Genomic DNA, 15365 nt, shown 5'->3' with positions numbered 1-15365 from the left:
TTCATTCTCCCTGTTTTTTGTTTGGTGATTGAAAATTTTTATATCTAAACTTTTATGATTTGCCTCTGGGATTTTATTAAATAAAAAAGAATATGTAATCCTAAATTTACCCTTACGCACTGAGTGATTCTTATTACGTTCTCTTAATATTTGTTCGTGCAATTTTGTGTGATGTGAATTTCATGTTTCTGTTAACATACACCAATTTGTAAATAAGGCCACGTCGAATTTAGTTATAACCAAAGCATCTTTATCACTTGGAGATCACTCATGTTTCTCTTAATATTTACGTTGTAGTATCTGAAATTAATGATCTATAAACAATCAATCCAACAGGTTCCCAAATTCATTCAAATCTAAAAAAGATTTACGTTTGCTTTTAAGGAGTACATGATAGCTAAGCTATTAAACTTAATTCAAATTTAGTCAATCATCAATCAACCAATCCAACTAGTTCAAGTACAGAGCCAATTGAACAAATTCATCACTTGCAGAATTAAGCTTATCTTCCGAAATTGAGTTGTTTCCATTAGAAATTTTCCCGCGGTCACGAGTTACAATCATCAAAACAAGATTATTTATATAAGAACAAGAGTTAAAGGGGGAAAAAAAAAAGGTAAAACAAGATTCCTCTATTTCCGTTCCCCTGCTTTTTTTTTTTGTCTGGTGATTTAAAATTTTATATCCAAATTTTCAAAATTTTCCATTGACGTTTATATTTAAATATAGAATTACAAAAAAAAAAGCTAATTCTAAATTTATGCATTAAATGGTTATTATTATGCTCTCTTAAAATTGACTACATGTTATGTTTATGCAATAAAACAAAACACGGGGTGCACGCTTAAGTCTTGTCCTTTTACAATTCATTTGTATTACTTACTCTGATGAAATCTTAACTCACATTCCTCGGCAGTTGACATTGATCTTTTGCTCATTCTTATATGTTCAAGGCCAATAGTGAAGCTCCTTTCAAAAAATAAAAATAAAAATAAAATAGAGAAATTGTGGGCTTTTATTCAGACCCCTGAAACCTTTCTGTTAATATAAAAACACTAATCCTTGAGCAAAAGGTTGCTAAAAGTAACAAATGCTTAATAATATGTTAACATCATAAAATCTACCTTGATAGGGTTCTTGGTCGCGATCATCCTATTCCTTCACAACAAATCACAAGGCCTCAGCATATCATATCTAGTTAATTCTTCAATTTCCTGTACTTGAGAAGGGAAAAAGTGTATGCATAAACATCTTCAAATGAGGAAACTTCAACTATGGAGGCTACAATGATGAAGAAATTGTGATCATTCAATTTCCTGTACTTGAGCAGGGCAGGTTTTTGCAGATTAGCAACCAGCCACTCATAATCTGACAATGTCGCTTCAGATAATGGCTCCAAAAACTCAAATCTGGCCAGAATTTCAGCCGAGGGCACTCCAGCAATTAAGTTAGTATCCAGACTTTGTTTACCCTTCAGAAGTTCTTCAGGCAACTTAACCAGAGTAATTTCAAGGGCAGAGGGAGATGCGCCTGGGATAACCTCTTGCTTGAAAGGCAATGCTCTTGCGTTTGCAAACAGAATTCTATCCATTGATGGATTAATTGGAGATGGACCTCTGAGTCGCCCTCCAATTTGTTTAGTTTCAAGTCTTAAGGCAGCAGGGATTGCCTATAAAGAGACTACAAACTTTAGTCGCATTATCGTGTTTACTGATTACTAATATGAAGGGGATGAAGATTCTGATAAGCTGAAAACAGAAGCTTTACAGAACACTTCCCAAAGGATCTTTGATTAGAATCAATCAAGATGCCTCCCAAAGACAACCAGAAAGCTTAATGGATTAATGACCTATTACTAAGACTAGGATTGTGTTTAGAAACAAACAAAGAAACGAATTGAAATCAAGAAATCACAGAACACAACTATGTAACGTGGTTCAGTCAATTTGCACTGACTTACATCCACGGGGGAACAAACTTAACAGCTTCATTGATATGACTTCAAGACTTGATTACAGAGATTAACAAGCACTCAACAGGAACAAGAAAACTCTCAGTCTCAAGCTTTCTTTCTCTCGTTACAATGCTCTCTCTCTCAACCAACACACACACCCTGTTTCCAGCTGAGCATCACAGCTTATAAACCACCTCAGAGGCTTCCCAGAAACGCACGTGAGGACCATGTGCAATAACGGCCCTTTAACAACCTTTTGTATGCACGTGTTCTGCTCGTGTTCTATTAACTTCAAAACGGCAAGACTGTATGTCGTTGTAGCAAGCAAAACATTTACTTCATAAAATGCAGTCTTTAAGTGTCGTTTTACTGAAGTTATCGAGCATCACAAAACGCAAGCTAACTCTGTCGTTTCATCCTCTTTGATTTGATTCACTGAATACACAACAAACTCCACCTTGAAGCAAATCATCCCTGATAAACTTCTTCCCCATTATCGTGTGCATTTCTCAGGAGCTGCACACTCCAGTCAAATCCAAGCAGAGGCTGAATTTGGCTGTAGGTACCACCTTTGTAAGCATGTCAGCTGGGTTACTGTCAGTGTGAACTTTAACCATTTTGATGACTCCTTTAGACACTTCATTCCTTATAAAGTGTAGCTTCACATCAATGTGTTTGGTTCTTTCATGGTGTACTGGATTCTTGCTCAGATAGATCGCACTTGAGCTATCACAATGAATATCAACAGACTGTTGCTTCTTCCCCAGTTCAGCTAGCATACCCTTAAGCCACAAGGCTTCTTTAACAGCCTCTGTAGCTGCAGTGTATTCAGCTTCTGTAGTTGACAAAGCTACAATGTGTTGAAGGCTTGCTTTCCAGTTGATTAGACATCCGTTTAGCATAAACATATAGCCTGTTAAGGATCTTCTTCTATCATTGTCCCCTGCAAAGTCTGAGTCTACATATCCACATAGCCCACCATTTCTGCCCTCAGTTCTCCCATATTGCAGTCCAACCCCCAAGGTACCCTTTAAGTATCTTAGAATCCATTTCACTGCATTCCAATGCTCCTTCCCTGGTGTTGCCATGTATCTGCTCACAAGGCTTAAAGCATATGCAAGATCTGGTCTGGTTAATACCATTGCATACATCATGCATCCAACAGCATTTGCATATGGAATTTTTATCATTTCAGATTTCTCTTCATCAGTCTGAGGACATTGCTGATTTGAGAGTCTGAAATGTGATGCCAGGGGTGTCATGACAGGTTTACAGCTTTCCATCCCAAAGGTGTCAAGTACCTTAGCTAGATACTTCTCTTGAGTTAGAAATATCTTTCCTTCCTTTCTGTTTCTCCTTATTTCCATGCCTAAGATCTTCTTGGCATGCCCTAAGTCTTTCATGTCAAATTCTGAGCTGAGCAGTAACTTCAAGGCATCAATCTCTTCTCTTTGTTTGCAAGCTATTAACATATCATCCACATATAAGAGCAAGTATATGTGGAGATCTGCTTTTGTTGTTTTGTAGTAAACACAACAATCAAAGCTGCATTTATTGAATCCATGAGATGTTATGAACTCATCAAATCTGAGGTACCACTGTCTGGGTGATTGTTTTAACCCATACAGTGACTTCTTTAGTAGACACACATGATTTGGCTTCAGCTGGTCTGTATACCCTTCTGGTTGTGTCATGAAGATTTCTTCTTGCAGGTTCCCATGCAGAAAGGCTGTTTTGACATCGAGTTGATCAAGCTCCATGTCATAAACTGCTGTTAGAGCCAACAAGACCCTTATTGATGCATGTCTAACCACAGGTGAGAATACTTCTTTGAAATCAATGCCCTCTTTCTGTGTGTATCCTTTAGCTACCAGCCTAGCCTTAAACCTCCTAGGTTCTGTAGCTGACACCCCATCTTTGATCCTGTATATCCATTTGCATCCCACTAGCCTTCTATTATCAGGCTTTCTCACCAGCTCCCATGTATTGTTTCTGTAAAGGGAAGCTATTTCATCATCCATGGCTATCTGCCATTCAACCTTGCTTGTACTGTTAACTGCTTCTTTGTAGCTCTTAGGTTCTGTTTCATCAATTTCATGTGAGGTAGCAAGTGCATAAGCTATTAGATCTGCATAGCCATATCTCTTTGGAGGTCTGGTAGTTCTTCTTTCTCTGTCTTTTGCCAACTGATATTCTCCAAGCTCAGTTTGATTTTGGTGATGTTGATGTTCTGTTTGGTGTTCTTTATTTTCAGAATTATCTTCATCCGAATCTGCAGCTTCATTTGAAGATTTCTTAAATGGATGCTCCACCTCAAACTGTATACTTTCAGTACCACTATCTTGAGATTCAGCAGCTTCAGCTGGGTTTCCAGTAGTCAGCTCATCCTCCTCATTGAACACCACATCCCTGCTTGTTATGCATCTGGGTGGAGTTAGTTCTGAACACCACAATTTATAACCCTTCACTCCATCTGGATAACCTATAAACTGTCCCTTTAAGGCTCTAGGTTCTAATTTTCCCTGATTTGTGTGTGCATATGCTGTACACCCAAATACTTTGAGATTATTGTAGTTTCCAGGTTTACCAGACCACAGTTCATAAGGAGTCTTGAACTCAATGGCTGCTGAAGGACTTAGGTTGACCAGTAAGCAAGCTGTTAACAAGGTTTCTGCCCAGAGCCCTTTTGGCAGCTTTGACTGAATCATCATGCACCTGACTTTATTCATTAAAGTTCTGTTCATCCTTTCAGCAAGCCCATTCTGTTGAGGAGTCATTCTCACTGTTCTATGTCTGCCAATGCCCTCACTAGCACAGAAATCATCAAACATCTGATTACAATATTCAAGTCCATTGTCTGTCCTTAGCTTCTTAACCTTCTTACCTGTTTGGTTTTCAACTAAGGCTTTCCAATCCTTAAACTTGCCAAATACTTGATCCTTTGTTCTGAGAACATACACCCAAACCCTCCTCGAAAAATCATCAATTATAGACATGAAGAATCTATTTCCCCCCATAGATGGGACTTGAGATGGCCCCCACAGATCTGAGTGAATGTAGTCCAGAATGTCTATAGTATTATGCTGAGATTTCTTGAAACTAGCTCTTGCAGACTTCCCTAGGACACAGTCTTCACAAAAAACTAATTCCCCAATCTTATTACTTCCCAGAACACCCTGCTTAGCTAGTTCTTTAAGGCCCTTAATGCTCATGTGCCCTAGTCTCAGATGCCATAATCTGGTTGCATCCATGTTAACCTTAGTGGATACACTGGATTCTCCAGTTACTACTTCACCATCTAAAACATATACTCCATTCTTTCTACTTCCTTTCATAATCAGTGTAGCCCCATTAAGGATTTCAATTTTTCCATGTTCAAGCCTAACACTATAACCAACTTGGTCAAGCATCCCTAAAGAGATTAGGTTTCTTTTGAGTTCTGGTACATGTCTAACCTGCTTGACTTCTCATATGGTTCCATTATGAAGCTTAAGGTTTATATTTCCTATCCCAATGACTTTGCACACTGCATTATTTCCCATCATAACCTTTCCCCCATCAATCTTATGATATTCAGAAAAGAAATTTTGGCAAGGACTCATATGAAATGTGCATCCAGAGTCAAGGATCCACTTACCCTTCTGCACTTCTTCTGTTGCCACACACACATCAGCTGATTCATATCCCTCTTCTTCAACAATAGCTGCATCACCATTCTGTCCCTTCTTCTTGAAACTCTTCTCTGGGCAGTCCTTTTTAAAGTGCCCCTCCTTGTGACATTGGAAGCACTTTAGATTTTTGTTCTTGTTCTTTGTCTTGCTTTGTTTCTTTTTCTTTCCTTCAGTCTTGTCAATCTTTCCTTTCACAGTCAGCCCCTCTCCATGTACTCCATTCACTTGTTTCTCTTGTAACCCTCTTGTATTTAAGGCATCTTTAACCTCATCCAGGGATAGAGATTGTCTGCCATACATGAGAGCATCGACAAAGTTTGAGTATGAAGGAGGTAGGGAGCTTATCAAGAGTAGAGCTTTGCCTTCATCGTTCAGCCCTTCATCAATAGTTTCCAAGGTATCACAAACCTTGTTGAACTCATCAATGTGCTCATCAAGAGAGGATCCCTCAGCCATCTTGAGTGAAAACATTCTCTTCTTGATGTACAGCCTGTTAGCCAGTGATTTGGTCATGTATAAACTCTCAAGTTTTGCCCATAACTCTGCCACTGTTTTCTCCTTTGCAACTTCTCTGATAACTGAGTCACTGAGACTCAAGATTATGGTGCTTTTGGCCTTCTTGTCAATTTCAGCAATTTGCTCAGGAGTACGAGATGAAGACCCCTCTTTCTTGGTTGCTGGTTCAATGGCATCACCCAGCCCCTGTGTGATCAGCAGTGCTTCCATTTTCACTTTCCACATGTTAAAATCATTCTTTCCATTAAATTTTTCTAGATCAATTCTTGGAGCAGCCATACTTGGATCTAATCTTTCAATCCAGCTCTGATACCAATTGAAGATTCTGATAAGCTGAAAACAGAAGCTTTACAGAACACTTCCCAAAGGATCTTTGATTAGAATCAATCAAGATGCCTCCCAAAGACAACCAGAAAGCTTAATGGATTAATGACCTATTACTAAGACTAGGATTGTGTTTAGAAACAAACAAAGAAACGAATTGAAATCAAGAAATCACAGAACACAACTATGTAACGTGGTTCAGTCAATTTGCACTGACTTACATCCACGGGGGAACAAACTTAACAGCTTCATTGATATGACTTCAAGACTTGATTACAGAGATTAACAAGCACTCAACAGGAACAAGAAAACTCTCAGTCTCAAGCTTTCTTTCTCTCGTTACAATGCTCTCTCTCTCAACCAACACACACCCTGTTTCCAGCTGAGCATCACAGCTTATAAACCACCTCAGAGGCTTCCCAGAAACGCACGTGAGGACCATGTGCAATAACGGCCCTTTAACAACCTTTTGTATGCACGTGTTCTGCTCGTGTTCTATTAACTTCAAAACGGCAAGACTGTATGTCGTTGTAGCAAGCAAAACATTTACTTCATAAAATGCAGTCTTTAAGTGTCGTTTTACTGAAGTTATCGAGCATCACAAAACGCAAGCTAACTCTGTCGTTTCATCCTCTTTGATTTGATTCACTGAATACACAACAAGGGGATAACAAAGTGAATATCAAAGTAGGATGGCAGGCATGGGTATACCCAAAGATTGGCCCACAAGCTAGCACCAGTCTTAGGAACAACAACTAATTAGACATACATTTGACAGTAGGAAGAACATCACTACTCCCCCCAACAGCAACCCATACATCTCCATTTCCAAATGCCTTCAGATAGTGTGTACTGTCAAACAGTCGAACCTATATAAAACCCAATAAACGCAGATATTGTAATACTGTTACAGGTATCGACAAAGATATTAGCATCTACAACAAATTATTGCATAAGATAAACAATGGGGAGGAGCAGGGGCATTCTACATACTTTTAGATTTATAACATTTACAAATCAAAAGTAATCCCATTCACCTGAAAGGCTCGAGTTGTGCAAACCAATTTCACTACGCCATACCAGAACTTTGTTGAACTTTCCTGGATCCACCTGATTGGCATGCCAGACAAATTTGGCCTGTTACAAACCTATTTTTGCTTAAAAATGCATCCATCAAAGGACACTGACTTCTTGTTGTTAAATAAAATTTATGCATCTCTTCGAGGAAGGCTTTTAGGCCAACAAATGAAAATAGTGAGCTCTCATTTTCTGTTATCATTCTCACCACTCGAAAAAGAGAGAAAAAAAACTGAGAGGAAAAACAGGGCTCCCTTGTTTTCATTTCCCATTTTTTCAGTTTGGTAATTGCAAATAACTTCTCTACTTCTCTCTTATTTTATTTTTAAAATTTTTTTAACTCATTAATTCTTTTTCTTGTTCTTGTTAAAGCGTTTAGTAAATCATATGATCATCTGATCAAATCCCTAACGTTAACATACCCATAATCTATTAATAAAATTTATTTTATTTTATAATCATCAAATTGAAGATTTGTTCGTGCAATTTTGTATGGTGACCAGCTTTCATTTTTTCTGTTAAACATAAGAACAATTTGTGCATAACGTCCAGGTTGGAACTCGTAATAACGAGGCATCATTTGTGGACAGAACAAATGAAATAACAAAAAAGCATAAATCAAGTCATTATTGATCCTACTTTGATATTTAGTTTCTTTCTAAGATGTCATTCCTGATTCAAGCTTTTGCTTTCTCTTTTATCAGGAATCTTACAAAGCTTCTCTCTACTAGTAAGCTCTGCATATCAATATTCTTTTCAATTTCACAGGATACAAGTAATGTATATGCTAAAATTATTCAAGCGCAACAGGTATTTATTCGTTGAAAACTTTTAACTTGATTATTTCATTAGAACATATGAAACGTAGAGCTATAAATTAGTGCTTTCTTCAAGTTAATTGAGTTGAACAACATTTTTTAAAGTATTTTACCCGATCCATTTCTTGTATCTCACTGCATGCCTTGTTAAAGATTCGGCTTTTGGTCTTCATTCTGAACTTCAAAAATTAAATCTTAAAACTCGGGTATTAAAGGGGTGCATGATTAAGTCTTCTTCTTTTGCAATTCATTGTTATTACACACATCAACATTTTACTATGACATTCGTCTGCAGTTAACAGTGATCTTTTACTCATTAAAATTTTTCCTAATAATTTCTTTGAATACCCGTTCTTACTTAATATTCAATGCGAATGGAGAAGCTCATCAATTCTTTGATCCCAGACAATTAAAGAGGTACACATGTTCTAAATCATCTAATAATATCTTTTACTAGCAGTTCTTAATTTCCATCTAATTTCCAAGAAAAAATTTCTCTTGTTTGTTTTCATCTTGTCATTTATTTTGCTTGAGTTTTAAGTTATTGTTCATTTGTAATGTCTGTGTTCTTATTATTAGCTTTGGATAATTTGCATCCATTTTTCCCAAAAAAAAAAAAAAAACAATTAGAGAAATTGTGGGCTTTTATTCAGACCCCTGAAACCTTTCTGTTAATATAAAAACTCTAATCCTTGAGCAAAAGGTGGTTAAAAAAATAAAAGAAAAGAATTCTCTGTTTAAATATCAGTTGGCTTAAGATCAATGTTGTTTGCCTCCTGTCTTTTCTTTGTTTTGTTTGTTTGTTTGTCATTTTATTAGATTTGCTTTGTATCTAATTTTACTTGGAGATTAAAGATGAGTGAGAACTGCCCTTTCTTCTGAAGCAACCTACAAATTTTAGAATAGGGCCCAGAGTATTAAAGATTCAATTAACCGCAAAAAGTTATTTACTTGCATCACTTGCAAACTTAAGCTTATCATCCCAAATTGAGCTGTTTGCATTAGAAATTTTCATGCATTCACGAGCAATATCATCATGTCACAAGATAGCCTGAAAAGCAAGTTCCCTCTGTTTTCGTTCCTTTGTTTTCATTCCCCTGTTTATTGATTTTTTTTTTGCCGGAAATTAAGAAGAAAAAATTGGTATAACAAGTTGCCTCTGTTTTCATTCCCCTGTTTTTTGTGGAAAGAATAAATCAAACTTTATTTTTTTATTTTATTTTATATTTTGGTTTTTGAATATGCATAAATCAAATCATATATTATTGATCTTACTTCGATTATTTGCTGTTTAGTTTCTCTCTTAAATGCTTTTTGTGTGTTTCCGGTATTTGCTTTCATAAAAGTTTTAGTCCTGAATCATTCGTTCAAGGATTTGCTTTATGTTTTATTAGGCATATACATTGCTCTGTCCATCAATATTCATTTCAATTTCACAGTACACAAGCAATGTATATACCAAAATTATTCTATGAAAACTTAATTATTTCTTTAGAATATATGAAAACGTAGAGTTGTGAACCAGTGCTTTCTTCTTCAACATGCGTCAACAGGGCAACAATAACCAAATACATGATATAGAAAAGCGGTGCATGACTAATTCTTTTTCTTTTGCAGGTCATTGTTATTGCTCTCATCAACTCTTTTCTCACACATTCCTCTTTCAACTTGTTCTTAAATATTGAAGGCCAAATAGAGAAGCTCACCAACTCTCTAATCCCAGATAATTAAAGAGGTGCACGTTTTCTAAATCCTTGAATAATTTTTTTTTGATAGTAGAATCCCTGATCCTTGATCTTGACATCTGCTCTTTCTTAAGTTCCATCTACTTTCCAAGAAAAAATTTTCTCTGGTTTGTTTTACTATTGTAACTTATTTTGCATGAGTTTTAAGTTACTATTCATTGTTAAAGCCTGTGCTCTTATTATTTCTTTTGGTTAATTTACATGCTCCCCCACCCCCCCCCAAAAAAAGTTTAGAAAAAGATTATAGGCTTTTACTCAGACCCTTGAAACCTTTACTGATAATACCAAAAACTCTAATCCTTCAACAAAAGAAAGCAAGAAAAAAAGGTCCTAAGTTTATTGTCTTTTATTGGCTTTATACCAAAAACTCTGATCTGTTGGCTTTGTATCAGTATTGCTTGTTTGTTGTCTTTTATTTCATTATTTGTATCTAAGTTTATTTGAAGATTACAGATCAGCCGGAAAAGCCCTTTTTCTAAAGCTAACTATACAGATTTTAGAATAGGGCTCAACCACATGAAAATATTTACGTTGTAATATCTCATATTAATAATCTAAAAACAACCAATCCAACAAGTTCAAATTCAGTCAAATCTATAAAAAAAAATTGCTTTTAAGGAGTACATGATAGCTATTAAACTTTGGTTATAGATCTTTTGGGCAAAAGTGAAATTCAGTCAATCATAAATCAACCAATCCAACGAGTTCAAATTCATCACTTGCAAAATTAAGTTTTCTTCCGAAATTGAGTTGTTTCCAGTAGAAATTTTCCCGCAGTCACGAACACTATCATCAAAACAAGATTATTAATATAAGAACAAGAGTTGAGGAAAAAAATAGTTAAAACAAGATTCCTCTGTTTTCATTCCCCTGTTTTTTTCGTTTGGTGATTGAAAATTTTTATCTCTAAACTTTTATAATTTTCCATTAAGGTTTATATTTAAATAAAGAGTTAAAAAAATCTAATTCTAAATTTATGGATTGAATTATTATTATTATATTCTCTTAGAATTGGTTACAATATCAATTAAATAACGAATAGAGTTATTGATCACTTTGTTAAAAATGAACATGTGTTCTGTTTATATGAACACGGGGTGCACGCTTTAAGTCTTGTTCTTTTACAATTCAATTGTATTGCTTTCTCCCATAAACTCTTTACTCACATTCTTCTGCAGTTAACAGTGATCTTTTGCTCATTAAAATTTTTCTTATAAATCGAAGGCCAAGAGTGAAGCTCATAAACTCTGTGATCCTAGATAATTGAAGAGGTGCGTTTGTTCTAAATACTTTAATAATTTCTTTCAATAGCATAATTTCTAATCTTTGATCTTGATAGCAGTTGTTTCTTAATGTCCAGCAAAAACTATCTCTTGTTTGTCTTAATCTTGTCATTTAATTTTCTTGAGTTTTAAGTTACTGTTTATTGTTAACTTCTGTGTTCTTATGCAGTATTATTAATGGTTAATTTGCATCCATCTTCGAAAAAAGTTTTCTTTCTTCAAAAAATTGTTGGTTTTCCATTCAGGCCCCTGAAACCTTTTTCTAAAAAGTTGTTTATTGTCGTTTCTTTCTTTTTCTTCCCCGCTAGTTCATTTAATTTATTTGAATCCATTTTTTTTTTCAACAGCCAAAAACTAGATATATATTGTTAAGCAACAGGCAATGGCTATAGAAGCGTGTCTGGCTTTTTTAACCAACTGTGTATCAGAAGGTGCAAAGTCACTCTTCAACCCGATTACACGGCAGATATCTTATGTGTTCAAGTACCAGAGCTACATAGATGAGCTAAAAGATCAAGTGAAGCAGCTGGGATATAAGAGAGAAATGGTGCAGCAACCAGTTAATCATGCTAGGCTACAAGGGGATGAGCTTTATGAGGGTGTCACAGACTGGCTACATAGCGTTGATGAATTCATCAGTGAAGGGGTTGGAAAATCCATCATTGATGATGAAGATACAGCTAAGAAGTCCTGCTTCAAAGGATTATGCCCAAACTTGATTTCTCGTTACAAGCTTAGTAAACAAGCAGCAAAGGCGGCAGAAGCTGCCGCTAGTCTCGTGGGAAAAGGCAACTTCTCCAATGTTTCCTACCGTCCTGCTCCAAAGCGGGCAGAATATATGCAAGTGAAAGATTTCGAGGCGTTTGATTCAAGAATGAAAGTATTTCAAGATGTTATGGAGGCGGTGAAGGATGACAAGGTCAACATAATTGGGGTCTATGGGATGGGCGGCGTGGGCAAAACCACGCTGGTCAAACAAGTTGCAAACCAAGTGATGGAAGATAAGTTGTTCGATAAGTTCGTTATGGCTGAGATAACACAGACCCCAGATCATCATAAAATTCAAGCCAAACTTGCTTTTGATTTAGGCATGGAATTTGGCTCGAATGAGAATGAATTTCAAAGAGCTTCTCGACTGTGTCAAAGGTTGAAGCAAGAGAAGCGGCTCCTCATTATACTGGATAATATTTGGACAAAACTTGAGTTCGATAAAGTTGGAATTCCTTATGGGGATGTTGATGAGAAAGATAGAGAGGATGGTCAGAGAAGACGCACAATAATATTGACGTCTCGAAGTCGAGATTTATTGTGCAATGATATGAATTCTCCGAAAAATTTCTGTATCGATGCTTTATCCAAAGATGAAGCATTGCAGTTATTTGAGAAGATAGTGGGTGATTCAACTAAATTATCTGCTTTTCAACCCACTGCAGATGAGATCGTTGAAAAATGCGGAGGATTGCCTGTTGCACTGAGAACAGTTGCAAGTGCTCTGAAAAATAAGAGTCTTGCCATTTGGAACGATGCGTTGAATCAGCTAAGAAGTTTCAATCTAAGAGAAATTCATGGTATGGATGCAGATGTGTATTCTTCCATAAAATTGAGTTACGATTTCTTGGAAAGTGATGAAGCAAAATCTTTGTTCCTTCTTTGTACTCTGTTTGGTGAAGGTAATCCTATACACGTACATTACTTATTGAGATATGGTATGGGTTTGGGTCTATTTAGAAATGTTTACACATTGGAAGCAGCAAGGAATAGAGTGGATGCATTGATCGACAGTCTAAAAGCTTCATGCTTATTGTTGGACGGTGATGCTGAAGATGAAGCTAAAATGCATGACGTCATCCATGTTGTTGCTGTATCAATTGCCGCAGAGAAGCTTATGTTTAATATTCCAAATGTTGCTGACTTTGAGAGAGAGATGGAAGAGACAATACGGAAAGGTCCAATCGCTATTTCCTTACCTTATAGAGATATTCAAGAGCTCCCTGAGAGGTTGGAATGTCCCCAACTCAAGTTATTTTTGTTGTTTGCAAAGCATGATAGCTCTTTGCAAATTTCACACCTCTTTTTTGAAGGGGCAGCAGAACTCAAAGTTTTAGATTTTACTGGAATATTTTTCTCTTCATTACCTTCATCACTTGGTTGCCTCATTAACGTTCAAACATTATGTTTAGATGGTTGCCGACTGAACGATATAACTATAATTGGACAGCTAAGGAAATTAGAGATTCTCAGCTTTCGAGATTCTGATGTCAAGGAGTTGCCACTTGTAATTGGACAATTGACGAGATTACAGTTGCTAGATTTGAGCAATTGTAGCAGCCTTGTGGTGATAGCTCCAAATGTCATATCAAAATTATCTCGATTAGAAGAACTATATATTGGTAACAGCTTTTCACAATGGGAGAAGGTTGAAGAAGGAAGTAACGCCAGTCTTGTTGAGTTGAAGGGGTTGTCAAAGCTAACTACTTTGGAGATACACGTTCGGGATGCCGAAATTCTACCACAGGATTTGGTCTCTGTGGAATTGCAAAGCTATAGGATATGTATAGGAAATAAGTGGTGGAGCAGCTGGTCCGTTAAATCTGGATTATCAAGATTGATGAAGCTCCAGGGGCTAGAAAAGTTTGGCATTCTTTTGCAGAATTACAGGATGAAACTGTTGTTGAAGAGAACTGAATATCTCTATCTAGAAGAACTGAAGGGTGTTCAGAATGTTGTTCATGAATTAGATGATGGGGAAGGTTATCCACGATTGAAGCATCTTTCTGTAGAAAGTTGTTCTGAGATTTTGCATATTGTCGGTTCAGTTGGACGGGTTCGTTGTACAATCTTCCCCTTGCTGGAGTCATTGTCTCTTTGGTTTTTGAGCAATTTGGAGACAATATGTGACAGCCAACTCACAGAAGATCAATCTTTCAGCAACTTAAGGATTATAGAAGTAGAATTCTGTAGCAAATTGAAGCATCTTTTCTCATTCTCCATAGCCAAAAACCTACTGCGGCTTCAAAAGGTAGAAGTGTCTTCTTGCGATGATCTGGAAATGATTTTTGGTAAGTGTTGCAGTTAAGTATTGGTGGGATTATGGACTTCACCTCAATTATTTTGGGAAAAAAAAACAACAAAGATTAATTATGTATATTGTTTTTGTTTGTTTATAGGACCCGACATGGACAAACCAACAACTTCTTTGGGATTCAAGGAACTCATTGCTGATGATGATCCTGCTCCAAAGGTGATAATTTTCTGTTCAATAATTAATTGATTAATTTATTATCACGATTAACCTTCGATCATCAAAAGAATATTATACTAGACGGTTGTACTTGAAGGAACAAAAATGTACGGGTTTTCTTTGCAGGTTATTCTTCCGAGCTTAGAGGAATTGAATCTCGCGTATTTAATAAACATGAAAAAATTATGGGCCGATCATAATCAAGGAATGTACTGTTGTCAAAATCTAACAAAGCTGCACGTGGTCAGTTGTCATCGTATGAAGTATCTGTTTTCATATTCTATGGTTAATAGTCTTGCGAAACTCCAACATCTTGAGATAAGCTATTGTGAGTCAATGGAAGGGGTAGTCGACACCACGGGATGGTCAGAAAGAGATGAAGGAAAGTTGATTGAATTAAAGGTTTTTCCTAAACTACACTCCCTGTGGCTCTCAGATCTTCCAGAACTAACAAGCTTTGCCAATACGGGACATATTCATTCAGATTTAGTTGTTGAATTCCCTTCTTTGCTAAACCTCGTGATTGGTAGTTGCAGTAATATGTTAAGATTCATCTCTACGAGCTCACCAGAAGACACCATTCATTCTGAAATGCAACCTCCTCTCTTTGACGAAAAGGTTTTTTTTTTAATAAAAAAAATTAATTTTAGTCACAATATTTAATTTGCCTTTTCCTTGAGTCTTCAAATTTAGTTAATATCCGCCTCTAATTTAGTTATCAATTGATTATGCCATT

At 36.3% G+C, this 15365-nt stretch overlaps 3 protein-coding genes across 7 annotated transcripts in view; 2 read left to right on the top strand and 1 right to left on the bottom strand.

The window, feature by feature from the left end:
- Positions 1 to 15365, top strand: part of LOC102630623 (disease resistance protein At4g27190-like) — a 79103-nt gene that overhangs the window by 32759 nt on the left and 30979 nt on the right. The window lies entirely within an intron of this gene.
- Positions 900 to 7657, bottom strand: LOC102618116 (uncharacterized). Of its 2 annotated transcripts, none has more exons than XM_052441687.1 (2): positions 7235 to 7657; positions 900 to 1669 (listed from the first exon to the last, which is right to left on the bottom strand). In XM_052441687.1, the coding sequence occupies exons 1-2, from the start codon at positions 7289 to 7291 to the stop codon at positions 1199 to 1201; spliced, it is 528 nt and encodes a 175-aa protein (XP_052297647.1). In that variant the 5' UTR covers positions 7292 to 7657; the 3' UTR covers positions 900 to 1198. The 2 variants fall into 2 exon arrangements, 1 of the variants encoding a protein (XP_052297647.1); XR_008054837.1 differs by having other exon boundaries at positions 1199 to 1669; positions 7177 to 7657.
- The window catches only part of LOC112497572 (disease resistance protein At4g27190-like), a 75729-nt gene continuing 71607 nt past the window's right edge, over positions 11244 to 15365 (top strand). For 2 of the 3 annotated variants that reach the window (XM_052441592.1, XM_052441593.1), the window contains exons 1-2: positions 11244 to 11376; positions 11736 to 13804. In XM_052441592.1, coding sequence (XP_052297552.1) covers positions 11771 to 13804 — 2034 coding nt within the window. In that variant the 5' untranslated portion in view covers positions 11244 to 11376; positions 11736 to 11770. Of the gene's footprint in view, positions 11377 to 11735; positions 14139 to 15365 lie in introns of all 3 variants that reach the window. The other variant, XM_052441591.1, reaches the window with a different exon arrangement.

This window comes from Citrus sinensis, chromosome 5, assembly GCF_022201045.2.
Source record: "Citrus sinensis cultivar Valencia sweet orange chromosome 5, DVS_A1.0, whole genome shotgun sequence".
Taxonomy (NCBI): Eukaryota; Viridiplantae; Streptophyta; class Magnoliopsida; order Sapindales; family Rutaceae; genus Citrus; species Citrus sinensis.
This window is presented reverse-complemented; position numbering and strand designations above follow the sequence as displayed.

What these genes read in the sequence shown, in the direction of transcription:
- LOC102618116 (XM_052441687.1), bottom strand. Translation starts at nt 7,291, where the DNA reads ATGGAGATGTATGGGTTGCTGTTGGGGGGAGTAGTGATGTTCTTCCTA. An exon ending in TGTTCTTCCTACTGTCAAAT is followed by an intron (nt 1,670 to 7,234) that starts GTATGTCTAATT and finishes GTCTCTTTATAG; the next exon opens with GCAATCCCTGCTGCCTTAAG.